The sequence below is a fragment of the Patagioenas fasciata genome, chromosome 4, assembly GCF_037038585.1.
Source record: "Patagioenas fasciata isolate bPatFas1 chromosome 4, bPatFas1.hap1, whole genome shotgun sequence".
NCBI lineage: Eukaryota > Metazoa > Chordata > Aves > Columbiformes > Columbidae > Patagioenas > Patagioenas fasciata.
The window spans coordinates 34,262,907-34,290,204 of NC_092523.1; the positions used below are offsets into that span (position 1 = coordinate 34,262,907).

The 27,298-nt window shown below is 42.7% G+C and overlaps 1 protein-coding gene across 2 annotated transcripts; it reads right to left on the reverse strand.

Moving 5' to 3' along the window:
• Positions 1-2,469: 2,469 nt before the first annotated feature.
• CYP4V2 (cytochrome P450 family 4 subfamily V member 2) lies at positions 2,470-22,519 on the reverse strand. Of its 2 annotated transcripts, none has more exons than XM_065837854.2 (11): positions 22,131-22,519; positions 19,182-19,294; positions 18,229-18,314; positions 13,832-14,022; positions 13,347-13,416; positions 12,359-12,485; positions 10,358-10,549; positions 7,890-7,992; positions 7,406-7,543; positions 7,055-7,234; positions 2,470-5,416 (listed from the first exon to the last, which is right to left on the reverse strand). In XM_065837854.2, exons 1-11 carry the CDS (start codon positions 22,345-22,347, stop codon positions 5,241-5,243), a joined length of 1,593 nt encoding a protein of 530 aa, XP_065693926.1. In that variant the 5' UTR covers positions 22,348-22,519; the 3' UTR covers positions 2,470-5,240. The 2 variants fall into 2 exon arrangements, with proteins under 2 accessions (XP_065693926.1, XP_065693927.1); XM_065837855.2 differs by having other exon boundaries at positions 22,214-22,327.
• Positions 22,520-27,298: the final 4,779 nt, after the last annotated feature.

Sequence of the window (27,298 nt, forward strand, 5' to 3'; positions counted from 1 at the left end):
CAACTAAATCAGGATATTATAGTTAAGATCTAGTAATCCACATGGAAGGGTTAAAAAAAGAGCTCATCAAAACATTTTGATAAAATGGAAACATTTTTTGATGATTCAAGTACAAAATTTAGATGAATCATCTGGAAAAAAAAGTGCGTTTTTGCTTCTGTTTTGACAGTTTCATTTTGACTTGATATTTAGAAAAATATAAAACCTATTCAGCCTAAGCCATCAGCAAGTTCTTTCTCCTTAGAGGTGTGATTGTCTAGTAGTTTGATCCTACTTTCTGTTGACTTCTACTGTGATTTATGCGAAATCTCATTCATCTGCAATGGTGTCAGGAATTACTGAATTGTTTCACCCTCGGAAATGAATGACTTTAGTCATTCACTTACTTTAGTCTAATTTAGGTCTAATTCTGCCTGACAAAACAAAATCCCACATTTCTTATGGCAATTGTATTCAAAAAGCAGGCTCAACATGGCAGAGGATTTACTCTTTGTGATGAGACACCCACCAGTCATGACATAGAAACAAAAGGAAGAATATCTCAGAGGGAAGGAGAAAAGGAAGGTAGCAGTAAGACAGGAACAACATAGGTTCTCATTTCAATATGGCTTTGTTGACCTCCTTCCATTTGAATGAAGATGCTATAACAAAATTATGAACCTGACTCTGAATGTTCCAGTAGGAAAAAAAGAAAAAAAAAAATCTGAATTATTCTCTTGTGTATCTTCAATTCTGCATGGTTTTCATTTGATAGATGACAGAGTGAAATACGAAATGTGGCTAAAACAAGTTCTGAAAATCAAATCTTGATCTTCCCTTCTTCCAGTGAACAATCTGGAGCCTTTTCATCTGAGTTCAGATGACATTACTCGAGTGAAAAGTCCACTCTCTCACTAGGCAAAAGTCTTCTCGTGTTTGACTTGATTCCACCTAAAATAGTCGCCAAAAAATGGCTAGCATAACTCATTTGCTGATTTGTGGAAAGTGCTGGGTTGCATACTGTAGCAAAATACAAGCAGTATCGGAGTTCAATATCCTGCAATTACATGTCGACAGTAGCCTTCCTAGAAATACAGCCCAGAAATAACCGCACATCAGATGTTAAATAAGAAATCAATGCAGACAAAATTGAGGATCTAGGAAAAAAAATAAGATAGTCACAAATATTAAACAACAAATCACTACTGAGTTTATTATGTAAGAGGGCTTCTTCGATTTTTATTTCTTATCAATAGATGTGATTTTTGTTATAAATGGAGAATCACATCATTGCCCAAGGTCTTGCTTCTTGCAGCTAAAACACCTGATGCTTGTTATTGTTAGACGTTAGAGAAGACAGAGAATTTCAATGTACTGAAGGGTTCCAGTGTCTTGACCAGGCCCTGTAAATGGTGAAACCGTAACTCTTTACCAAGTTATGTGTGTCCCTGAATTACTAGCCTGGAGTGAGGTCTGGAGATTTGGCCATACCATTTTTTGCTGACTGCCTCTCTTTGCTCAAAATAATTTGCTTTTTCAACGAACACTTCCCATCTCCACAAGCTACACTCCTTGGATCAGAAAAGCCCATTTGTTGAGCTAAAGACTGAGCGGAGAACTCCCATTTTCCAAAGAACCTCAGATTTTTTTGTTTTGTTTGGGTTTTTGTTTGGGTTTTTGTTTGTTTGTGGTTGGTTGGGTTTGTTTTTGTTTGGTTTGGGTTTGTTGGGGTTTTGGGGTTGGTTTTTTGTTTGTTTGTTTGGGGGTTGTGGGTTTTTTTAGAAAGTGAGTTCATTTAGTTTTTAATCCCTGCAAACTATGAAGATCATCTTTTAAATATGGTAGGATTCACCAAAGGCTCTTTGAGTCTTTCACCTGCTGAAGAGGAGTATCAGTGAAATGGCAGGTTGCATCACACATGGCAAGAGGATCTGTAGGCAGAAGTGTTCTAACATCTCTACATGACTGTTTGTCCTTTGCAGTATGAATATTACATTCAGGAAGCCAGGCAGATGTCTAGTAAGCACCACTAGTACACCTCCTGCATGTGTCCCAAACATGCAGCTTTCTGAGCCCAAAAAGCAGTTTGTTATCAAGGTGGTTGGAAACTTCTAGTTCTCCTGAGGCAGTCCTGGATGCACTTTCAAGCAGCACCACCCAAGAGATCACACAGAGGGTTTGTTGTCCGTTTTCTTCATAACAGCTGTAAAGCATGATCCATAAACATTCACACGCTCTATTTCTGTCATCCCAGTAGAAAATTGTGTCCTTTCTGTCACCATACAAAAGAGATCTTTATATGATAAAAGGATATCAACTTCTCACAGCAAGATGGTCATATTTCACAGATCCAGCTCCACCCCACAACTAGCATAATTGGTATTACCCTATATGAACCATTATTCAGAAGTAATATTTGGGTTTATTGTTCAGCCACCACCTTCATACTATCAGCAGATACCTACCCATTAGGACAAAAATCACAAACAGTTACTATGCACATGTAGTTTTTATTAAACAGTATTTTACTGTCCCATTACTTTATCAGGAAACCATTCCTAAGTCCTACAGAGTTAAAAACAAAAAATAAACAAAACAAACAAAAAACCCTAAAGGGTTGTTGTGGACTACAACTGACTGACTACACACACCACTTGACTCAGGTTAATAAAAGCACACACTCTACACAATACAAGGTATCTAACATCTGCTCTACAGGCAGAAAGTTCCTGTTCTTTCAGTATTGATTTCCTAAATATTTATTTCCTTAGTGGCCTCAGATTGCTTCAGAACCAGTTTTTGCAACAAAAGACAAAGGTGACCGCCTTTTCGGAACAGCTCTGAACACAAAGACTACAGGATTACATCAAAGCTTACTTGGCAAAGATACTATGTGCATCACTAAACAGGGGTTTTCCACTTTGGTAACCTTGTGCCAGTATTTGAGGTAATGCACTTTTAATAATGAGTTTCTTATTACAGTTTTATCCAGTTGTTGTCTCAATTATTTTTCTCATTCCCATCAGAGATGACAAAGAAACCACAATTTGAGATCCTATTAAATGAGAAGTCCATGGTACAAAAACAAAGCACAAGCAAAAGTATTAGTCCTTGTAGACAGATGTCACAAAAATTATCTCCTTATGGAGAGAATTTTTATAGTTTGGTCAGTTTTTAAAACCATTCCCACAACACAGATCCCACAGAAGAAAAATCATTAATATTAGTTTTCATTTGTTTTGAAAGTCCTCAGTTTAAGGACATACCTTAACAAAACACATGAGGTATGTCTCCAGGTTTCAACTACATACCGAATGCCCTGAGAAAAGATTCTGGGTCCAAAACCTGTATACCTGCAGAGTTCACATTACCAAGTACTCAAAAGTGTTAAACAATTCCTTAACTTAGAGTCTCTTTGGAAGACATTCCCTTTGTTTTATGTCTACTAATGTAGGAAGGTAGGCTCATTATAAAGAAATTAATGTTTATAATCACCCCTGTAAACTTCAATTCTTGTTATTATCTAGCAATGAAACTTGTCTTTGAAAATGAAGGCTGAAGAATGTAGCCATATTATTGTTACATTACTTTTGTTTTCTTAACAGCAAAAGAAATGTAGGAACTTCAAATAACTGTCAAGGTCTATGATTTCATTCATGTAAACTAAGCAGTTAAATCTTTTTTTTTTTTTTTTTTTTTTTAAAAAGAAGATCCTCAGAAAATGGTAAAAGCTAGATTTATCAACATGCAAAGAATTTTGCAAGTTCAAGGAAAACACAGGAATTCTTTTCTCTTTTTTCTGATGTTCTACGAAGCACAGCAGGATCTCGGGTATTAAGCCACTAAGTTGTTAATCGGGCAAAAGGAAAACAACAACATAAAATAATCTGTAAAGGTCAACAAAACCAATAAAGACAGATTACTCCTCTCTTACTGTGCAACACATTAATCATTACAGGTGAACCAGTCCGTATTAGCTGTACCAGCTCTGACTTTCAGTTTCTCATCCAATTCCCCTCTGTAGGTACCCACAGCCTCAGAACAACCTAAAGGTGATACACACCTAAAAGCCCCACCCTCCACCATGGTGGAAAGAGCAACTGCTGCTCCAGCAGGTAAAGACAGGGGTGTGGTTACTGGTGTGCACCCTTCTTTGTACAATGCCAGGGGTCACACTGGGGTAACACACACCAGCTGAAAGATGTGCCAAAGCACAGGGCAGACCAGTTAGAGGACCTCAGCTTGGTCTAGCACCGGCTTTTCTTCTGTGCTTCCAAAAGCCATGAAGCATTCGTTCTCCAGCTTTGTGGCTTGTTAAAGATTTTGACCTGTTCTGAAGATACAGTCAGAAACTTTCACTTTAATTCTTCTTTAACAGCAATTAGCAAGAAATTACCTACATTGCCTTCAGGACCCTGTAAGGAAAGAGCAGACTGGCTCATTGTTTCAGCTTTGACTAACACAATAAAATCTGGTCAACTGATCACTCCAGAGGAACTGATGGTAAATAAGTACCCATCAGTAATCTACCTGCACCTAGGCATGTAATTTTTACAGATATAATTTCATTCCATATTGAAGTACAGTAGAAATTTATTCTCAAAACTTTTAATAATGAAATCCATTATGAAATCCTGTGTGTAATTTGCACACAATCTAGTTCATGGTAAAATTATACAGATTAATGCTTATGGTACACTTTGCTAATAATTCAGAGCACTCACTACTTAAGAACTACTGTACATTCTTACAAAGGAAGTGAAATTAGAGATTTTTGCTTTGTCTTCATAGATGTAGTCATCAGCAAAACAGAAAAAAATTACAAAATCAAACTGTGCCAAGTGGAAGAACTGATCACTTGTACCTTTCAGAACCAAAGAAACCTAAAACCCATACAAAGATTTGAGACTGTAATTTACCTCCCAAATGCTATGGTATATAACCAGATCACTCCATCACAGGCATTACTGTTGTTCCTCCCATTTTTTTTTTTTGTTTGCACTGTTGCAATAGAATAGTTTAATCCATGGCACTAAAATTTGATGTTTGAAAACTTGCACTTCAGAGATTAACACGAAGTTCATATGCACTAGAAAAGTAGAGCAATTTAGGATTGTTACAGCATCTTCTTTGATGAAACAATCAGTAATTACTTTAGTTGCAACAAATCACTGTGCTGTCATCAAAATATCTGATTTAAAAACACACCACAGCCTAAATAGCTTGGAAGTTTTCTGAAAAATAAAATCTTGAATTTCCTTTCATACTGATCGAGTGTTTGGCCTTCGCTTCAGCTTAATCCAGATGCCATTATTCGGACGAAGAATCAGTTCTCCAGTTATACCAAGGTCTTCTGGTTTTTGACATGAGTCCACCCAAAAGCGCCGCAGGATAAGGGCTAGAAGAGCTTTCTCCTCCATTTGTGCAAAGCGCTGACCTAGGAGTTACAGGGCAGAAAAAAAAAAATGTTACTGTCAGGCTGCATCATCAGTTGCTGCATTTGCATGCTCACAGTGATAGCCCTATCACACACAAGACAGCAAGGTCTGTCCATCTGCCTTGAGAACAGAACAGTCTTTAGGCCAAAATCAAGGTCAGGGGGACACCACTGGAACCAGCACTTCTCTCAGCATGACAACTCCGGCCTTTCTGGGACAATCCACAGCATGTCCTCCTTCCCATAGCACACAGAACTCAAACAGCAAAGAGGAAACAGTCAACACTTCACACAGAACCAATACAAAACACAGCCTTTTCATGTCTCTTGGGTGGACTAGGCAGGAGGGAATGGTTGACAGACCAGAGCAGGAGAAGGTGCAGCACAGGGACTGTGAGGAGATGAATCCCACTCTTCCCTATATGCAGAGAGAAGGCAAAGGAGGTACAACTGCAAGAGAACTACAGGTAGACGTTCCTTCAATGAACACTAGGCATCACACACACTGATGATTTGCTAGCACAGAGTGTAAAGTTCAATTTACATCTCAGAGGAAGGTGAAGGAGGAAAGGGAAGAACAGAGATATACGAGGGAAACCAAACCAACTGTTACAATCCACACATTTCACTCAAACTAAATGAAAAATGGGAATAGAACACAAAATCCAGTGCTCAAAACTTCTTCTTTTCTCCCCTCTATATAATATGCACAGATGGATGTTTGCACACACGTGCACAGTGATGCATTCCTGCAATGATATTGATGAGCCAACTCTCCTGCACATGTTCCTGTACACTCAGGAACTAGCTAGACATATAACATTAAATCAGATTCCAATTTGGAACACGGAAAGACCCACTCTGCTGTTTTTATGGGAAGGGCACCTATTCCCCATGAAACAAATTAAAACCAAACAAAAAACCAACCCCCAAAAGAAAACAAACAAAATGAAAAACCCAGAAGTTGTATTTTCTGTTCTTGTAAATGGCATAATTGCTGAATTTTCAACATCTGCACCTAAGATCAGCGCAGGGAACAGTCTTTTTATGTGTTCTACAATATAAACAACAATGCCTCTACTTTGAGCAAAGATAAATGCCAAATGTCTCAGCAGCCCCTGAAGAGTTAACAAGTTCTGGGACTACAGTGAAAACACCAGAGCAAAAATTATGTCAGAAAGAGGGAAAGAATACATCAGTTGCAGACTGTATGTTTGGGACACCTAGCTGAGATCATGAGACGGAGAGATGAGATGTTTCCAGAGTAAAACAAGCACAGGACATTTGCCTTTTCTCGCTGTCTTGTTGACACTGCGGATCAGAAATTTGGAAACAATCTTGTCCTAGCACGGGAGCCCATTAACATGCTCCCAGGCTGCACAGGCAGTGAGAAGGAAACAGCAGTATGACAGACATTGGACCCTGGGAAGAAAGAAAACCCTTGGGAAGAAATAAAATGTGGCAGCTGAAGCACCAGGCTTGCAGGGGAGACAGTGTCCAGAATTTGGGAGCTTGGAGGACAGGACACAACTGGCAGGCACATCAAGACTTAAATTTCTGTTATGCTCGCTGCTGCCACAATTACCACACCAGGAGCAACACTGTCACACTACAAGGGCTTCCTCTTCAGCTACGTACCAATGCAGTTCCTGGGACCGGCAGAGAAGGGCACGTAAGCATACGGATGCCTTCCCTTGCAATTTTCAGGGAAGAATCGCTCAGGTTTGAATTCCTCCGGGTCTGGGAAGATCTCAGGATCTCTATGCAGGGCATAAGTTACGACAACAACATTTGTGCCTTTTGGTACCTGATATCCTCCTAAAAAGAAAAGGGAACGGGAGAAGACAGGTCAAAATAACAGCAAATAAGTGACTTCCTATACACAACAGCACAGCGAAAAACAGAACAAGACTGTCCTTTACTTGGGAAACACCCCCACCGAGGAGATGTTAGCAGCATAGGAAGTGCCAAACACAGGACACTGCTTACTAATACAGCAATCCTCTCTCAAGGTCCGGGCAAACAGTGGGACTGAAGGGAAGATCCGAAGGGCTTCTTTCAGAACACACTCAAGGTATCGAAGATTCTTCAAATCATCCATTGTAACAGGACGTTCAGTGTTGCCTCCTGTCCAAAACCAAATAGGGGGATTAGCAAGACCAAAACTCCCCATTTTTGGTTAAACAAATTCATCCCAGCTCCCTCCAGAAACTCTCATCATGCATTAAGACCACACAGGAGAAAGTGCTACATATACATTGAACAGGTATGCCTTGCCCCAAAGAAATAAGGTTGGCTATACTCTCCTACAGACCTTCCAGTACCTGGAAGTACCTAGCTCTTGAAAGCTCCAAAAGGGCCATAAGGCATGTTCCTACCTCCTCTTCTACATGTAGGTTTATAATGTACCACATCCCTACTCACAAATGTAGCCACCACCACAACCCCAATGAAGGAGGGAATGGAAACGTACCAAATACCTCATCCAGTTCTCTGTGAACCTTCTTCTGGGCTTCAGGATTGTGTCCAAGTAAGTATAGGGCCCAGTTCATAGCAGCTGCTGTTGTATCATGGCCCTAGAGGTCCAGATTTACAAAGACATTAACTTCAACCCTATTCCTGTGCACAAGTAGGCTTTGTAAATACAGGCTGTTCCAAAAGGATGGACCTGATTTCAAAGCAGTAGTGATTTCAAATTGGGTCCATCTTTTTGAAACACTCAGTCCTTAGGTGTGCACGTGGTATGGAAAGTGAGACTTATTAGTCCCATGACCACAAGAAAAACAAAAATCAACAGTGAACTCTACCCAACACACTGATTACCAGGATATAAGATGACACATGATTCTGTCAGATGCCTGAAAAGTGACCAAGATGGAAATTGCTGAAATAACCCACACAATCATCCCTTCCTCTCTGCCTCCCAGAAGCTGCATGAAGTATCAGTATCTATATAATGTAACAGTTGAATATTCATCTTTTTGGTTACTGTCAACAACTTAACATCTGGGATGCCAACGACTACCACACGAGAGATACAATGGACACAATCTGTAACCTTTACAAAACTATCCAGAAAAGTTCTGATGAGGCATAGTACAGTGGCGAGAGAGGGAAAGGGAGAGGGAGAAGGGAGAAAAAGAGGAAGAAGGAACAAGGGAGAAGGCGAGGGAGAAAAAAAAAGGTGGGAAAAGAAAACGGAAAATCTGACGATTAAAGGATTTTGGTACTAAAAAGGTGTACTTGTTGTGAAGTTCGGGATGCTGCATCTCTTCCAAATCCAGCTATGGAGTAGTACAGGCATGGTGTGATGGGAAGAGTTTCTCTAGGTTATAACAACAGTAACAGGACTCTGAATTAAGCTCTTCTGAGGTAGAATTGTGTGGAAAACTTGTGAAAGTCTTGTTTAGCTCCTTCATTGGAGAGGAAACCAAACATAAGACGACAGTACACCAAGGCAGAGTTGACAACAGAAACAAGAGGTTACAGCTAATGTGGCAAGGGACAAACCACAAGGAGAGCTGGCAAAATGAAAGGCAGAACACTGAAATGGTTTAGAATCATAGAATCATAGATCATTTCAGTTGGAAGAGACCCTCAGGATCACCGAGTCCAACCATAACCTTACCTAACTCTAGCACTAAACCATGTCCCTAAGAACCTTGTCTAAACGCCTTTTAAACACATTCACCACTTCCCTGGGCAGCCTGTTCCAATGCCTGATAACCCTTTTCGTGAGGAATTTTTTCCTAATATCCAATCTAAACCTCCCGCGGTGCAACTTGAGGCCATTTCCTCTTGTCCTGTCACTTGCTACTTGGGAGAAGAGACCAATACCCTCCATGCTACAACCTCCTTTCAAGTAGTCATAGAGAGCAATAAGGTCTCCCCTCAGCCTCCTTTTCTCAAGGTTAAACAACCCCAGATCCCTAAGCCACTCTTCATAAGACTTGTGCTCCAGGCCCCTCACCAGCTTTGTCATCCTCCTCTGCACTTTCTCCAGCACCTCAATATCTTTCTTATGATGAAGTGCCCAAAGCTGAACACAGTATTCAAGACGGAACCTCACCAGTGCCAAGTACAGTGGCACAATCACTTCTCTAGTCCTGCTGGCCACATTATTTCTGATACGAGCCAGAATGCTGTTGGTCTTTTTGGCTACCTGAGCACACTGCTGGCTCATATTCAGCCAGCTGTCAATCAACACCTCCAGATCCCTCTCTCCCAGACAGCTTTCCAGCCACTCTTCCCCGAGCCTGGGGTTGTTATGACCCAAGTGCAGGACCTGGCACTTGGCCTTGTTGAACCTCATACAACTGGCCTCAGCTCAATGATCCAGCCACTCCAGATACCTCTGTATGGCCTTCCTACCCTCCAGCAGGTCAACACTCCCACCCAATTTGGTGTCATCTGCAAACTCACTAAGGGTGCACTCAATCCTCTCATCCAGATCATTGATAAACAGATTAAACAGAAGTGGCTCCAATACTGAGCCCTGGGGAACACCACTAGTGACTGGCTGCCAAATGGATTTGGCTCCGTTCACCACACCACTTTGGGCCCGGTCCTCCAGTCAGTAGAGGGTTTAGAGCCCCCTTTAGCATTAACGAGATTTGCAACAGGAGCTGAGAGCCCATGGCCCACATCAACCATAAAGCTCTTATTACTCACCTGCTTTCATGAGTAGAGCCTGTTCACATAGGCAGGGCCTGACACATGTACTGCCCAACATTTTGACAGGGCACACAATTCTAGATCAAATGATTCTATCCTTCAGTAGTTTCCATCCTACAGATATTTCTTCTTAGGCTTCCAGAGCTAAAACAACTTCATACTAAAAGCAGACTCCTGAACTAAGACAAGGAAGAGTCACTACCTGTAAATGATGAATCTCAGGTTCTGGGAAAACAAACACACACACCTAACAGGTTCTTGGGGTACCTCAAACATGAAAGTATCCACTTCTTCACGAATGTCCCTGTAGCTCAATTTGTTCCCTTCATCATCTGTTGCACTCAGCAGCATATCAAGGAAAGCTTTTCTCTTTTTGGATCCACTTTCTTCACAGCTGGTATCATTATCACATCTCATTTTCTTGGTGTTTTCAAGTTCTGCAGCTTTTTCTGCAATGACCTGAGATTAGAAGCATTACACAAGATGTGATGCACACAGCACACGTGCATGGTCTACATTAAACAGGTTTGTCCCATCTTATTGAAACAACATCCATCTGTAGCAGTCTACAAGCACTAGTTAGCATAGCTGTCAGCATTAGCTCATGAACTTTAATGATTTTTTGTGTTAGTAGGTGAAATATGAACAATCCCTCTTGTCTCAAGCAATAAAATGAACCATGAATACCCTTTGTGCGATCAAGAATATAGATAGTCAAACTATGCAAACTATTTGTTGATCAGGAAGTGTAAACATATCCAGATTATCTGGAACAAGCCAACTGTGCATGCCAACAACAGCAACAGCAAATCAAAAAACATCACCACAATTTGAAGAGACTGATCACCAAGAAGATATTCTCTACCCTATCCAATAACTAAGGAAACGATCACACCTCGAACCTCTGCGGAACCCAGGGGACTGAAGAGAAACAAGGGCACCCCACAGCCCTATATCAGGACTACATATAGCACAGCTGGAACCACTACACTAAAGCTTCACAGATATTCTTCAGTATGAGAACAATGGTTGAACTTCCCTTTTTTAGGTCAAATCACAGCCCCAGTGACAGACAGAAATTTCTTGTGGTCACCACCATTGTTGTAACAGCAAAACAGAACCCCACAATAAAGTAGTTTTGCTCTCAGTAACAACAGAATAGTTTAAAAGGCTATAAAGTATAAAATTCTGTTCAGAGGAAGCACTGAATGGGGGAAAAATACAGTTATATACACACATACAGTTCCCCTCACTGAACATATAAAGACACCTATTGAACCACTTTTTGTCTCAGTGTTTTCTGTCACTAGGTGATATTGTTATTTACTGTTCCTTTGTCATCTTCTAAGATTTGGCTTCTTATATTCAGTGCATCAGCCCAGCATGGGAAGAGAGCATTACCTTAGGTCCCTTTATGAGCCTTTCTCATACTTCACTGCTGAAATTCCCAATAAAAGGAAGCAAACCATGAACTACCTAAACAATACAGAGTCGGTTTGGCTCATTATATGTAGTGAAAGCTCAGAGGTTATTTCCTTTGTTGTGGGCATTGATACAATGACATCATGGTGTACATACATCAGTTTCAGGAATAGTAGCCTCTCTGGCAGCATCCTAAGAGTAGATTTGAAAGGGCAACCACTGGCAAGAATAGTGTTGGAACTATTTGGTGAGAGAAATGGGTGTTAATCGCACAGACTAACATGGTGAGACAACACTGCATTTTATGCGAAGTCAGTGACATACGTTTAATGGTTTTTGTGTCAGTGTCTTACTGCTTATGTGAGGACTTGCATGTGTTTGCTCATCTCCTCAGTTATGCTCTGAATAGGGGAAAACGAATGAAGTCTGCCATTTCTGAGGGCTGGTCCAAGTGGCATTGCTAAGCAGAGCCCTGTGCTTACTGCTACAAACTTGGTAGTGAGCTGTTGCAGGTGATTCAGATATGTAGCAACTCGGGCAGAACAAGAGTTCAATGATTTTCTGTTGTTTGTTTCAGTTGTCAAGGTCCTCTAAGTTCTGTTACTGCCTCGGAGTAGTATATTTTCTTGCTGAAATACAACAGAGATCCTGACAGAAGAAGTCAGCTGTTGTCTTCTTTTCAGGGAACTCCTTGGCATGACAACAGAGAGATAGTTCTCCTCTTAATATATGCATATCAAGGGGGCTCAACCTCACCCCCATTTGGAAGCTCTCTACTGAGTGCAAGACTTTGCACCAATAACTAACATGTGCCACTAAAAAATAAATTTAAAAAATAATCTATACCGTATCAGTAAAATTGTGAAGGATTTTGAGGTTCCTCTCATGCTCTCTCCCTTCTTTGAACAGAATGTATACAAGATCAGGCCAAAGCCAAGGGCTCTTCTGTCGTTCTTGGATTAGATCGCTCATCCTAGGGGCATAACAATTACATCATGTAACATTCTTGACCAAAAAAAAAAAAAAAATTTACAGATCACTCTCAAAGAACCAAATAAAAAGTTCTACCTCCCTCATATTGTATGAGTTTAAACCCATTCATCTGAAGGGAAGGCTGTTTATTTCCCAGTTTTAAACTACCTCAAAATTTCTGTCATGTGTCCCAGCATCACCATGATTTATATCTCTAAGCACTGATCTCTGAGAAGAGACCATATTCTCATTTAGATGGAATACTCTTGAAAGAGACATTATTACACTTAGGCCAACTTAGGGCCCACTTGCAGTACAGTTTGAAACCCTTTATCTCCACTCCTTTTTTTGTAACACACCTGTCTCAACAAGCTCCATCGAAGGCTATGGCTGAGATCCCACAAGCTACATCTGATCTAGGCTGACACACCAGTGTGGTAGGAATATAGACCATGCTTTTCCTAATCCACTGGACAGTCACATACGATTTGAATGGTGTAAACACTGCTGTAAACTGCAGAGCAGCATTGCCTCAGCTTTAACATGCTGTCTAAACCAGCACCCTCCCAATCCTGCCAGTCATGTTGATAGGAAATGTTGCAGTCCCTTTTTTTTAACCTCCTGTACCAATGAGTTAACTGAATGGCAACCAACACCTCTTCAAAGACTCAGGCTCCCATTGCATATATTCAAACCAGAAAATGCATCAAAATCTGCAGGAGTTTTTCCTGTTTTCTTGAATTTCTGCCTCCACCTGTGACCTCCCAGCCCTCCCTCCTGGCTCACAGCAGATGAACTCCTAACATCAATCACCATCAATTCCAGCCCAGCTACAAAGCAGTCAAGGAAAATGTCCATTTACCTGTAGATAGCGCGAACATACTCAGAATCCTTATTCTCCTGAGCACCCACATTCTTGCCCATTGCTGTTTCTAGTAGGAGGAAATCATCAACAGTTCATGAGTGCAAAGTGAAATGCAGAGTCCATGTACACAATAAGTTACTACTGTTGCCAACTTCCAACTGTCACCACACCATCCCATCAACAGGTGAACTTACACATCCCCTTTCAGGGGATGAGCTTGCTTTACATTTCCATGCCCAGAAACCCCACTCCTCAACACAACCTCACTTCAGACTGCTACCTCTGCCCTGTCTTCTGACAACCTCACCTCCTCAGACACACACAAGACATGCTAGAAGAATGGCTTTGGGAGGAAGGAAATGCATTCACACAACATACAGGGACATTCCTCTCCAACCATCTCCTCATACAATGTGGCACAGCTGTACTCATGAGCCTCAGCATCATTCACAGCCCCACCACAATAACTGAAGAGGACTTACCACAGATTATATCAAGGGCACACAGAGTGATGTCCAGAAAGACATTAAATGGTTCCTTGTCAACATGCTTTTCAAGTTTCTCCAATAAAATACATCCTTGTTCATTCATAACCTCTAGAAAGTCAGTTAAGATTGAGAAGTGGAATGTGGGAGTTATCATCTTCCTCCGTGACCGCCACTTATCTCCAGTGCTGCAAAATGAACAGGGAGAAGGAAGGGTTAAAAACTCCAAGTCAAAAAAAACCCAAACTTTCACCATCACAGGAAGTACACAGTAAAAACTGCAGCCTGGAATACCTTCACAGATGGACACTCTGTAGATGACTCTTCAAGCTCTCCATAGCACCCCCAGAAGGAGTAAAATGGAAATATTTATTGCTCCAGTTGTCTCTGAAGCACAAGCCATGATTTCTATAGCTGCTCTCAACAAAAGTAGATGCCAACAAACCTTCAGGCAATACAGCCTCATGGTTGCTCAGTGCATGGACTCACAGGGACTGAGCAAAAGCCACCTATAGGACAAACCAGCTATGCAGCATCAAGGCCTCACCTCATCACATTATTTCTGTGAATCATCACCCAAGCTAGTAAATTAGGATTGCAGAGAACTAGGGTCCATGGACATCATGCAAATGACTGTCTCAAGATCTGGCTACGAAGTACATCCTTGAAGATGGCCAACCACCTCCCATATGTCAGTGAAAGAGCATGGAGCCACAGTGGGCAAACTTTTTCTGAATCACATGCCCACAGGCACACATCTGGCAGCTCTGCTTACAGGGTAAACCATCACACCACTTCTCCTGTTAACCTGCTAGTGGGGCACTCCTCAAGTGGGCTTATCTTTATTATGCTCCATTATGTTTTTGCAAGCACAAGTAAAAATACCTCTAAAAGTCTACTGGAGACAAAACAACCAGTAAGGAAGAAGACTAACAGCAAGGATACACCATGCCTGATGCCCATGGACCTCAACTATTTGCACTTTGCTGCTGATTACTGCCTTCTTAATGGCCTTGAAGGAAACTCAAAATAAAAGGCATTCCACATCCTCTCACATAAACTTGTGCCTCCCATATCATGTGAGCTCGCTTTTATGACACCATGGTCCCATCACAAGGCACATGGAGTTCACCTCTGAGGGTTCCAAGCAGGCAAAGCTCCATTGCTAACAGGGGGACCTTGACCTTCCCAAAAAACCACAGAAGAGGCACAAAGGCACCAGAGCTACTCAACACTCACCTTACTCTGACTCTTGAATATCTGCATCAACCAGACCAAACCTTCCTTGACCCCTCTGTGTGGCAGCTGCACATCCCCCTGAGATCTGGAGCCTTCAATGGGGCAGCTGATGGTTCTTTTAGCACCTTTTGTGCCCCACTGTGCCTGTCCCCATGTACACACCTAGGGGGGTACCAAGGTGTTGACAGTCACACCCTCCCCTACCCTGGGGCAGGGTGATTTCACTGCTACCAGCTGGTGGGGCAGGAGGGATGGGACCCTCGGTCAATTGACCGGGTCCTTAATGGGACCCTGAGTCAATTGACAGGGTCGTTAGCAGAGGAGGTGTCCAGAGCAGCTGCAAAGCTTCTGGACCATGTTGTAATGCTCAGAGCCAGATCTCACCAGACTATAAAACAGGGTTCCTGCCAAAGGCCCCCTTTGGAGTGGTCTTCTCAGAGCAGCGGGTCTGTGAACTGGAGCCCTCTCCTTAGACTGAGATGCCATCTAAGGAGGCTTCCCAGGATTGAGAGAGCCTCACCTCCTCATTTGGGTGAGAGGCAATTTATTGGATATATCCTTGAATGAATCCTTGCCTAACCAGGCAAGCATGAGTCCTTGCCTAATCAGTAAGCATGAGTCCTTGCCTAACCCAGGTGAGTGATTATTTCTTGTGAGTACCCTGGAGTCAGAGGGCTCTGGTTTTGTTTCTTGTGAGTGTGTTCATGCACACCGTGGTTCCTCATTATTCTTATTTTGTTATACCCCAATACTCTCTTCAACTGATATCCGAACCCGTATTTTATGTTGTTGGAGTGCTAGCTAATTGTATAAACCCTGTTTCTAGTCACTTTATTGGCTGCACTTTTCCAGCTAGAATAAAGACTGTTTTGGAACTTATTGTGTGCCTAAAACTGACTTCGTGGTGCCTTCATGACACTCTCCCAAGACCAAAGGACACTAAACCCTGACATCATTGATCCTCCCTTTCTCCACTCCTGACATGCACTCTTACTCATGTCTTATGAGCCTCTACTTCATGAGGGAAACAAAGGACAGTCACTATCCCTGGAGGTGTTTAAAAGGCGTTTAGATGAGGTTCTTAGAGACATCACAGTATCACAGTATGTTTGGGATTGGAAGGGACCTCAAAAGATCATCTAGTCCAATCCCCCTGCTCGAGCAGGAATGCCTAGGTGAGGTTGCACAGGAACATGTCCAGGCGGGTTTTGAATGTCTCCAGAGTAGGAGACTCACAACCCCCCTGGGCAGCCTGTTCCAGTGCTCTGTCACCCCCACTGAGAAGAAGTTTTTTCTCATATTTAAGTGGAACCTCTTGTGTTCCAGCTTGATCCCATTACCCCTATCATTGTTTGCCACCAAGAAGAGCCTGGCTCCATCCTCATGGCACTCACCCTTTATATATTTATAAACATTAATAAGGTCATCCCTCAGTCTCATCTTCTCCAAACTAAAGAGACACAGCTTCCTCAGCCTTTCTTCATAAGGGAGGTGCTCCACTCCCTTAATCATCTTTGTTGCCCTATGCTGGACCCTCTCCAGCTGCTCCCTGTCCTTCTTGAACTGAGGGGCCCAGAACTGGACACAATATTCTAGATGGGGTCTCACCAGGGTGGAGTAGAGGGGAAGGAAGACCTCTCTCGATCTACTAACCACCACCCTTGTAATACACCCGAGGATGCCATTGGCCTTCCTGGCCACAAGGGCACAGTGCTGGCTCATGGTCATTCTGTTGTCCACCAGGACCCACAGGTCCCTTTCCCCTACACTGCTCTCTAATATGTAATTTCCCAACCTATACTGGAACCTGGGGTTGTTCCTGCCCAGATGCAGGACTCTACACTTTCCCTTGTTAAATTTCATCAGGTTATCCCCCGCCCAACTCTCCAGCCTGTCCAGGTCCCGCTGGATGGCAGCACAGCCTTCTGGTGTGTCAGCCACTCCTCCCAGCTTAGTGTCGTCAGCAAACTTGCTGATAATACACTCAATTCCCTCGTCTAAATCGTTAATGATTATATTCAATAATATTGGCCCCAGTACTGACCCCTGAGGCACTCCACTAGACACTGGCTTCCAACTGGACTCCGCACCATTGACTGCCACTCTCTGGCTTCTCTCCTTAAGCCAGTTTGCAACCCACCTCACTGCTCTATTGTCTAGACCACACCTCCTCAACTTAGCTGTGAGGATGCTGTGGGAGACTGTGTCAAAGGCTTTACTGAAGTCAAGGTAGACCACATCCACCGCTCTGCCATCATCCATCCACCTTGTTACATTCTCATAAAAGGCTATGAGGTTGGTCAAGCATGACTTACCCTTGGTAAAGCCATGCTGACTACCCCTAATAACCCTCTTATCCTTGATATGCCTTGAGATGGCATCAAGGATAAGCTGTTCCATTACTTTCCCAGGGACAGAGGTGAGGCTGACCGGTCTATAATTACCCGGGTCCTCCCTCCTGCCCTTTTTGAAGACTGGAGTGACATTTGCTTTCCTCCAATCCTCAGGCACCTCTCCCATTTCCCAAGACTTGGCAAAGACGATGGAGAGCGGTCCAGCAATGACTTCAGCCAGCTCCCTCAGCACCCACAGATGCATCCCATCTGGACCCATGGATTTATGGATGTCCAGACTATTTAATTGATAGGTTATGATTGGAAACTATGATCTTAAGGATCTCTTCCAACTGAAAAAATTCTATGATTCTATGACAGGGTGTAGATACTCTCTCATCCTATTTCAAAGCATCACCAATGTCAGGCCCATCATACTGCTTTGCAGTGACACTAGTTGAGATAAGCAATGCACGCAGTGACAGTTCTGCCACATTTCAACCACGTTACACACACCACAACATTTGAAGCATCCAGAATGTAGCATTGCAGACTACAAGTCACCACTTGCCACAGGATACAACTTCCCAAAACTCACATTAATTTCAAACCTCTGGGTAAAAAAGTAACAATGGGCAAAATTGTCAATCTGACATGAGCTGCTAAAGAGCAACCAAGACCATCACAAGGAATGAAACTTTTACAGCTATCATCTACATCTCTGTCCAGAGATACACATAGCATTCCTGCCACCAAGCCCTCTTCCTATCACATACACTGCAAATTTCAAGATGACAGCAATGCACCTGCATTTCACTGTACCTTGTCAGAAGTCCAGTGCCCAGCCACGGCTGCATGAATTTGTACAGGTATGATTTTTCGATATGTTTTGAACTGCTCAGAATAGCCTGTCAGAAAAATGAAAGCAGAGGGGAAAAAAAATCACTTTTTAGATGGAAAGAGATTGCTTCACCTGAAATTACTTCACACAACCTCAGTTCCTCTACAAAAATACCCCGACCCTCAGTAAAATGCACAATATTTTGGTACAAGCTCATACACAAAGAAAGTATTGAGTTCATATCCTCAAGTCTTTCAGTAAATATCCCAATCCCAAGAAACAATAAAATACTCAAAAAAGTACTACTCTCACTCCTCTTACCTTCCTGAAAAAAAAAAAATCTGTGTTACAAAGTCACAGAGAGAGCTCAGAGAAAACCTATAATTTCCAGCCTTAATCAAACTCACAAGAAGTACCCTCTCTTCAATCAACACTCCAACAAATAAACAACTCTGTCTCTCAGTTCAGGGACAATCATTATCAGTAGCAAAACTAATAACTACATTTCATGGTATCAAGACAGAGCCACCAAGTTCTAACGGAGAAGTCAGTCAGGCACAAGCATTGCAACCTGCATTTCATAAAGTTCTATCCCTATTTCAGTGGCCTCATCTTCCCTGCCATCTGCTTGTCCATTCTGATCTTGGGAGCAGAAGTTTTCACAGATGTGAAAACAAAGCTAAAAGAGATGCTTTTTTGTATAAAACATACTAAGTCAGTGCTTTCATTTGCTGGTCATCTTCGGTATTTTTTTTTTCAAGACTAAGATTTTTATATTCTTCCACTTTCAGCTTTTCTTCAGCACTGGGTCAAAGAGCAGTCTCAAGTAAAATCAGTCCAAGCCCTTTTTTGCAAAAATTACACTGGACGAATAGAAACTACCAAGTCGGATACTGCTTTGCATGACAGTAAGACATGAGGCAAACACACTCACCTCTACACTGTCAGGGTGAAACAAAACCATGACAGGCAGTGGTCCTACCCAAAGTTTAAGCATCGGCCAGCTCCTGAACTCTTCAATGCGAGTTTGTAGCTGTTTAAAAAAACCTGGAACGAAAAAAAAAAAAACAGATTAGAATTTTTTAAAAAGGGGGTTTTGCTGAATAAGCAAGACTTCTGTAATGAGTTCTTCTTCACCAGATGTCCTCTAGCTATGTTTTCTTAGTTTTATCTTGCAACTATGAGTAAGCAGCATACTTTGCATATAGCTGTATTACAGAAGCATTTCTTTACGGCTGCACTCTTGAAGGAGATAAGGCAGTTTGATTTAATCAGTCTCAAAGCACTGCAGCATGGGCCCTCTGTATTTGCAATGTTCTTTGTAACAATTATAGACAAACTAAACTTTATCAGGTCTATGCTTACATTTTGGCTTAACTGACACTAGCCAAAATGCTACATCAAGCTGCTTCTTCACTGTTCAAGTAAAGTATCAAGCCTTTTCCCATCTGAGACCTCACTGACAGGCACTACTTTTGTGATGCACACCCAAGTGAAGCCATGCACGGTAATGACTGAGCACTGCACAGGAACCAGTATCACTTGAAATATTTAGTTTCTGATAGGTGGACTCCTGACGAAAATCTTTGGAGCCCTTACATCATTATCATTTGTCTGCAAACAAATTATTTCTTATTCCAACATGCTCAAATCCTCTCACTCTCTTGCAGCCCTAAATATCAGTGACGGTTTGCAATTCTACCAGCGGTTTTTGACAGCTAGCTGCTCCGGGATTAAACTCCACTCTTGTGCTTTTAGAAGCCTTATTGCAGGGTGACTGATTATGGGGTCAGTGTGGATTTGACAATTCAGATGTCCCCATCTCTAAAGGCACAAAGACTCATAGCATCATTTATGCTACAGACTACCTGAGAGATAGCACTATTGTCCAGTTGCCAGTTGGACTTCACACGAGCAATCCAGCCAGTTCCCCACCCATATTATCCACTTACATAGTCTACATCTTGTCAGTTTAGTGATAAAGTGTGGGAGATGGTATCAAAGACCTTGCTGAATCAAATCAAGCACTACCTCCTGCTCTTTCCCTGCTCGCAGATCCAGTTATCTCATCACAGAGGGCACTCAGATTCATTCTGCAATTCTAGAGGAGGTAGCTGTTATCAGAATGTTCAAGGATTAAACAGGCCTTTGCCCTTTCTGAAACCAGATTAAATAAATTGCTCCCTCCAAGGCATCTGCAGAGTCTGAAATTCAGAGATCCTCAAGTCAAAAGAAGAACAGGGAAAAAACCTAGTTTCCTAATAAATACCCAAATAGAGCATTCCCTAGTCTTATGCAAAGTTCTAATGACACCCCATCCAAAAGGCTTAAGAATGTCGGGTTACTTCCCGGTTTTTAAAATATTATTCTTTCTAACATGACTGCAATTAAAATATTGCAATTTTCCAGTACTTGTCTAGCGATACCAATAAAATCACCATCAGCTGAAAAGTAATTTTTCTTTCTGCTATAAAACCTTATGCTTTTTTTCTAAAAACTACTTTTTAAACTGTCACATTTTTAATGAAAAATATTATAAACCACCAACTTCACTCATTTTTACATAAATAAACAAGAACAATGATGGATGGTCATGTACTTAACTATGTGACGCCTGCTAACAAAAGAAATTAGATACTCCATAGAACACAGCAGCCTTCATCAAATTGCTTTCTGGAGAGAGAAGGAATTTTCTTTTTTTGTTTTGTTTTTTTAAGATTTCAAAAGAAGAAAAAAAATATTTGTCTCTTCGTCGGGCCATACACACATCCTGACTATAATCCTGTTACTGCTTCCCCTAAGTTAACTTCAGTGGAAGCTGCTTGTCCTCGCTTCCACCAAAGACAGACCTCCCATATTTGTATTTTGATATGGGGTTGGATCTAGAGGAAAGATGCAAACAGAGGCACCATGTTTCTGCATGTGTCAGCACTGGGCAATGTGCACGCCCATACTGTACTTGTCCTTGGCTTCCTCACATACCATGACCCAGTTGTTCTCTCTTCTGACATCACACCTGGCAGAGCAGCCAGCGTCACATGTGCACAGAGCAGACTGCCATACACAGGCAGCACAAACACACCCAAAAGAGTCTGCTGGTCCACTGACAGCACAGCTGAAGCCACTTTCACACCCCAGACTCCTCAAGAAATACATTCCTGTGCCAAACTGAGTAGCAAATAGAAAGGGAACATGTAGCACATTAACGGCCTCTCAAATACCTGGCAAAAGAAGGTAGCATTGATCAGTGTGAGAACAGAAAGGTTTGCTATTGAGGGTGGTACTGGAAATACTCAGCAAGTTCTTTTGCATCTAATGCATAAATCTAAGGCATGGCTAATTCTGAAAATGACCCAGCAGCTCAGCCTGCTAAAGTCCCCTGCACATGCTCACTTTGGGGAAGATAATTGTTTACAGAAGTATTTTTCCTTCGTCAGCTAAAAGCTTTGTCTGGGTCGCAGCTAACAGTCACGAGGACACAGTGCTCCATACTGCGAAACAGGACTTCCTGTGAGAGCACCCAGTACACCTCCCTGACCCAAAAACAACATTCCACAGTGTTCATGCTCCACCTCACCAACAACTGGAAACAGATCCGACTCCAGCATCAGCATCTGGAAGCCACTGTCACATTGAAACTCCAGCTAATCTTTGACTGATAATAACCCCACAATTATGCAGTTCCTCTCCTTTCCCCTTTACTGCCCACTTCTCACACAGTTCCCCTCTTCAGGTTGCCCACAGACCCAGACAGACCTAAAGGTGTTCACCTTCCCCAGCCAGCCACCACTCAAGCACGCTCCTGACAAGCGTTGGCCGCTCCAGTAAAGCCCCAAGCAGTGCACGGACCTCAGAGCTCGGCTACGGCATGAGCTGCCCTTACCTTCTCCCCCCCGCTCCAAAAGTAGAGCATTTCCCAGCAGCGGATAGCAGGGGCTGACACCGGGGACCGGCTTCAACACCCACCATTGCCTCCAGTAATCCATCAGGGCGGGCAGGGAGCACACGGCCACAATCGTAAACAGCAGAGCCGTGACCCCAGCCCCCAGGTGCAACAGCTGGGGTCCCCCTGCAGCTCCCTGCATGACCTCCATTTCCATCTTCTAGCCTCCTCCTCCGAGCTTGATCCCAACTGGCAACCGGCGCTGCCTGTACTGGCTGCTCTGGTTGTGCCGCCCCCGCTGCCGCACGCCGGGTGCGCCGGGTCCGGGCACGGAGAGGCGGAGCTGTCACACGGCCCCGAGGCGCAGCTTCCTGCCAGGAAAACAAACAGACAAAAAACCACAGGGGCAGAGAAGCTGGCTTGAAGCACTTCATGACATCAGAGCAGCCACAGGGACCGGTGCAATTTCCTTTCCCTCACTTGGCTTCTCTGACTCCAGTGAAGAGCAAGGAAGTTCTTCGCAGGCTCGTGCGATACCTCAGAAGGAAAAAACACAAACCACTGTTGAGATAAAAAACACCTTTTTGCTGATTTGGAGAGGGTGGGTTTTCTTAAGACTGCCTTTCTCCATCTGTTTTCAGGTGCCCATGAAATACTGGTTTGCCATACAGAACTGCTCCAGCGCTCTTCAACATGATGCCTGAAGGTTTCAAGTGCTTCAGATGGGGAACATTTTTCTTAAGCTGGGTTAATGGTTCAGAGAGGTTACGCAAACCAGAGTCCATACTGACCCATGATCAAGAGCAGCACTGAAAAGCACACTGATGCTTCTCTGCTCAAATGTCCTTTACTCATCTCAGTGTTGAATGCTCAATCACAGGCTAACAGGTGCAAGTAACACTACTGGCAGCACCAGCACCTGTGTCACAACTTGCGGAGTGCTTGGGCAGAAGTGGTGCCATACCCACCACAAACCCCACTGCCTTTCCTGCCTCAGGAGGACCCAGGGTTTCTTCTCACCTGCTCCTCAAAGCATCCAGTGCTCAGAAATCTTGTGGTCTGGTGAAAAGACAGCACAGCTCACACCCAATCTGCAAAACTTCACTCCTTGAAGATACCACAAAAGCTTCATGTAGCCATGGTCATGTTTTTCCTCTTTGTTTTGTACCAAAATTGACTGCACCAGCATTTTTAGTAGACCAACAAACAGCATAAACAAAGCACCTGTGATAAGAAATGCAAATAGAGAAAGCTCAGAATATCAGAAGCTAAGGTAGGGCTGATGACCCTTGGCAGCAGAAGGAAGTTAAGTTTTGGCACTTGGTTCCTGCAGTCTCCCAGCAAACACTGTATCATAAATGTTGACCATTGTATTTTCTGCATGGTAAACACCTGGAAATGAACTTTGCTACTCTTGCTGTTATTTGTAATAATTTGTGACAGAAAGCAGCAGATATGTACTTGTTGAGGGTTTAGATTGCGGGGTGACAATCAAACCCTGGCAGATGTATTGTTGACCTCCTCTTCCCCCCCTTTTCCCTTTTATCCCTCCCTCTCCCCCCTTCCCACTAAGGACAGGCGATCGGGAGGGAAAGAAGGACAGAGAGAAGAGAGTTGGAAAAGTTAAAGATGTTTTACTAATGCTACTAATAAGAATAGAGAAAATAATACAAAATATACAAAACCAATCTTGAAAGCCTCAGCAACTGCAGAGCCCACACCCAAAGTCCTGGATTGAACTCTGCAGCCAACCAGAGCTGGATTCAGTCTGTCACTAGGCCTCCGTTCGCAGGGACAACCAGCAAGGTCCTCTCCTAATGTCGGCCATAAGCAAAAGCAACAGGGACGAGATCCTCATGATCTCCCACTTTTATATGAAGTATTCACTTGAATGGAATGTTATACACAGTTGGTCAGTTTCTTGGTCACCTGTTTCTCGTTGCCCCTCTCCGAGATGTAAATCTGTCCTTATCAATAAGTTTGCATTCCATTGCTATGTTTACCAAAACATGTATCTGGTTCTCCAGGAAATGCAGCTAATATGAAGGCTTTAGCTGACAGGCAAATCCGCTAAAAGAGAAACTTGTTTTTTAACAAAACCAGGAGAGTACTCTGTCTTGTAAACACATAAGGCAAGCTACATTGTCATCAGTCCCATCTTTGTTCAGGTGACATCCCAGGAAGGACGTAAGCATGCAGTATTAAAAAGTTCACCTTTTGTCTTTGTAACATGAATATCAGCGTAGTAATTATAGTCTCTTTATAAAAAACCTTGCAGTTTGTTGCCTTTATGGAGCTGATAATTAGATAAAGCAGCTAATTGTGATTCAGAGTCAAAATCTGCATTTCTAACTGCTTATAACTCTTTCTGCAGGAAACAAAAACAAAACCAAAAATCTAACAAACAAACAGACCAAAAACACACACACACACACAAAACAGCGAAACAGGAGGGACAGGGTGAAATGCCACAAGGAAAGCAGTATGGAACACGACAGAACTACCATTACAAAATCCTGCCAGCAGCTGGCAATGCTGCTCATAATGGAAGGCAGCAGCTATACTGCAAGATACGCAAGATATACCCAGGAAAGTAGAAATGAAAAATCTGGCATCTCTGAGACCTAGTTATGTAATTGAGTTTTGCAATCATTACAAACTTTTACTATAAGTTTCAAAAGAGGATATCCTGTAGGAGAGGCCCACATCTATTAATAGAATCTGGAAACACACAAAATCATTATTACCAGAAAGAAAAACAAAAACCCAAAGCAAAGCTAAAATGGATCCAGTCCAACAGAAGGACAAAAAAGCACACAACACATTCTGAAAAACTGTGGTGTGCTCTTTACATCAGTCCTTTTCTCCAGCCATACTTGACCTTTTTGGCATCTCTTAGAAAGCACACAGCATCCACAGTAAACAAGACTAACCAATTGCTAACTTAGCAATCACTACAATTCATTTGCAGTTACGAAAGGCTTGTCTTAGGAAGACTTTCCCTCTTCCTCAACACAGACAATTACAACATGATTAAACTTAGTGCAGAAAGTTACTTGCACTGAAAAAAAAAAAAAAAGGAAATTTGTAGTCACAACTATCACCTGCACAAATAAAAGATACTACAGCATGTTTCTATTTGAAACGACAGTATCAGTTCTGAACAGCTCAGAACATCTCACCCATCCACAAACCCCAGGCTTTAAAGCCCAGAGCTTGACAAAAACTTCAGCTTCAAATCCTTCTGTGGATTATCTTTCCTCACACAGATAAAGGAGATTAATAACATTTGAGACAGAGACCACAGCTAGGTTTTTCAGAGACAGACTGATTGCTGTGATGCTCACCTTAGTCAACCATACTTTACAATGTTTCCTGAAGCCTGGTGTTCACCATACACCAACAACTGCTCTGTTCTGTAGCCATCATTTGGGACTGCTTCACAACATGAAATTTTGTATTAATTAATTGCCTCCTCTCTAAGAAACCCAAATCGTCCATGCCAGGTAGATGCATACCAGAGTAATAACATCTTTCGCAACAAAGCAGGTTGAAACTTGGGCCATCATCATTCCCCAGAGCACAGCCTGTTCTTGTAAAGCAATTGTAATAATGTACCAGTTGTCATAACTAATAGACATCATTACTAAGTAGCTACCTAAGCATCATACCTATGTTTATTCATCTGTGTGTTAAAAGCATACTCTTGAGTTAGATGGCCACAGCTCACCCCAAGATCACGGGTAGAGATTCTGCCTACTCCTCTGTGGTTTGACTAGATCCTACAGGGCCTCCTCCTTGCTAAACTCTAGTAAGTTTCAAGAAAGCATTTAGCAGTGTGCTATCCATTCAATGAAACAAACCAGAGGTCACAGAGCATAAATAAAAAGGTCAGTTCAAGATGTGGAATAACTTGTGATGGTAGGTCACAAAAATAGATAAGACTGCAAATTTGCCCACCGACACTCTTGCAACACGGAATATCTGGTGTCTGACATTTGCTCTATGAAATTTACTGTCACAGTGAATCCATTTGATACACATGTGTATACACAGTGATAGATGAACCATCTGTTAGAAGCTGTGGTGGGTTACCCTTGGTCAGTAGCCAGCCACCCACCCATTCACTCATTCACTCACCTTTCTCAATAGGACACGGAGGGAGAACAGGATGAAAAAGTTCATCGGTCAAGATAAAGACTGGGAGATTGCTTACTAGTTAACATCATGGTCAAAACAGACTCAACTGGGGGAAATTTGATATATTGTCAATTAAAAATAGAGTTGGGAAGTGAGAAATAAAGACAAAAAAGTTCCTCTTCACCACTTCCTCTTCTTCACACTTTTCTCCTGCTCCAGCATGGGTCCCCTCCATGTGCTGCAGCTTTTGAGGGTAAACCTGCTCCAGCATGGTTTCTCCGTGGGCTGCTGGGGAACCTCCACTCTGGTGCCTGGAGCACCAACTCCTCCTCCTCCACTGACCCTGGTGTCTGTACTGATGTTGCACTCTTTTTCCCACCTCCTCTGTCTGTCTAGCATTCTTGTACCCTTTCTTAAATACATTTTCACAGAAGTGCCACCAGCTTGGATTCTGGGCTCAGCTGCGTCCTGTAGTGGGCCCACTAAGTAGCCAGCAGGCATCAATTGTGTTCTCTTCTCTGGCCTTTTCTCACAAAGGCCACCCCAGCAGCACCCCTGCTGCCAACACCCCAACACCTACACCCAGCTAAAAAGCCTACCATGAAATCATTGCAAGATTGAAGAGGAAAAAAACAGGGGTGAAATTCCCTCTGCATTGTCCCCTAGTGAGACCAGAGATGTCAGCTACTAAGTGATAGATACATCAAACTGTCAGCAATGTTAAATATCTGGACAGCATCACAGGTGCCTTCCCTTACAATTTTCAGGGAAGAATTGGTCAGGCTGAACTTGTCTGGGTTGAGGAAGATCTTGGGGTCTCTGTGCAGGGCATAAGTTATGGCAAGAATATTTCTGCCTTTTGGTACTTAATATCCTCCTGAAGAGATAAGGCAATGGGAGAAGGGTCAAAACAACAGCAAATGAGTGACTTTTCATAAACTGCTTCACAGTGAAAAAGAGAGAAACCCTGCCCTTTACTTGGGAACCCTGAGTACTCTCTCCTGAAGACCCTCCAGCACCCATCCCAA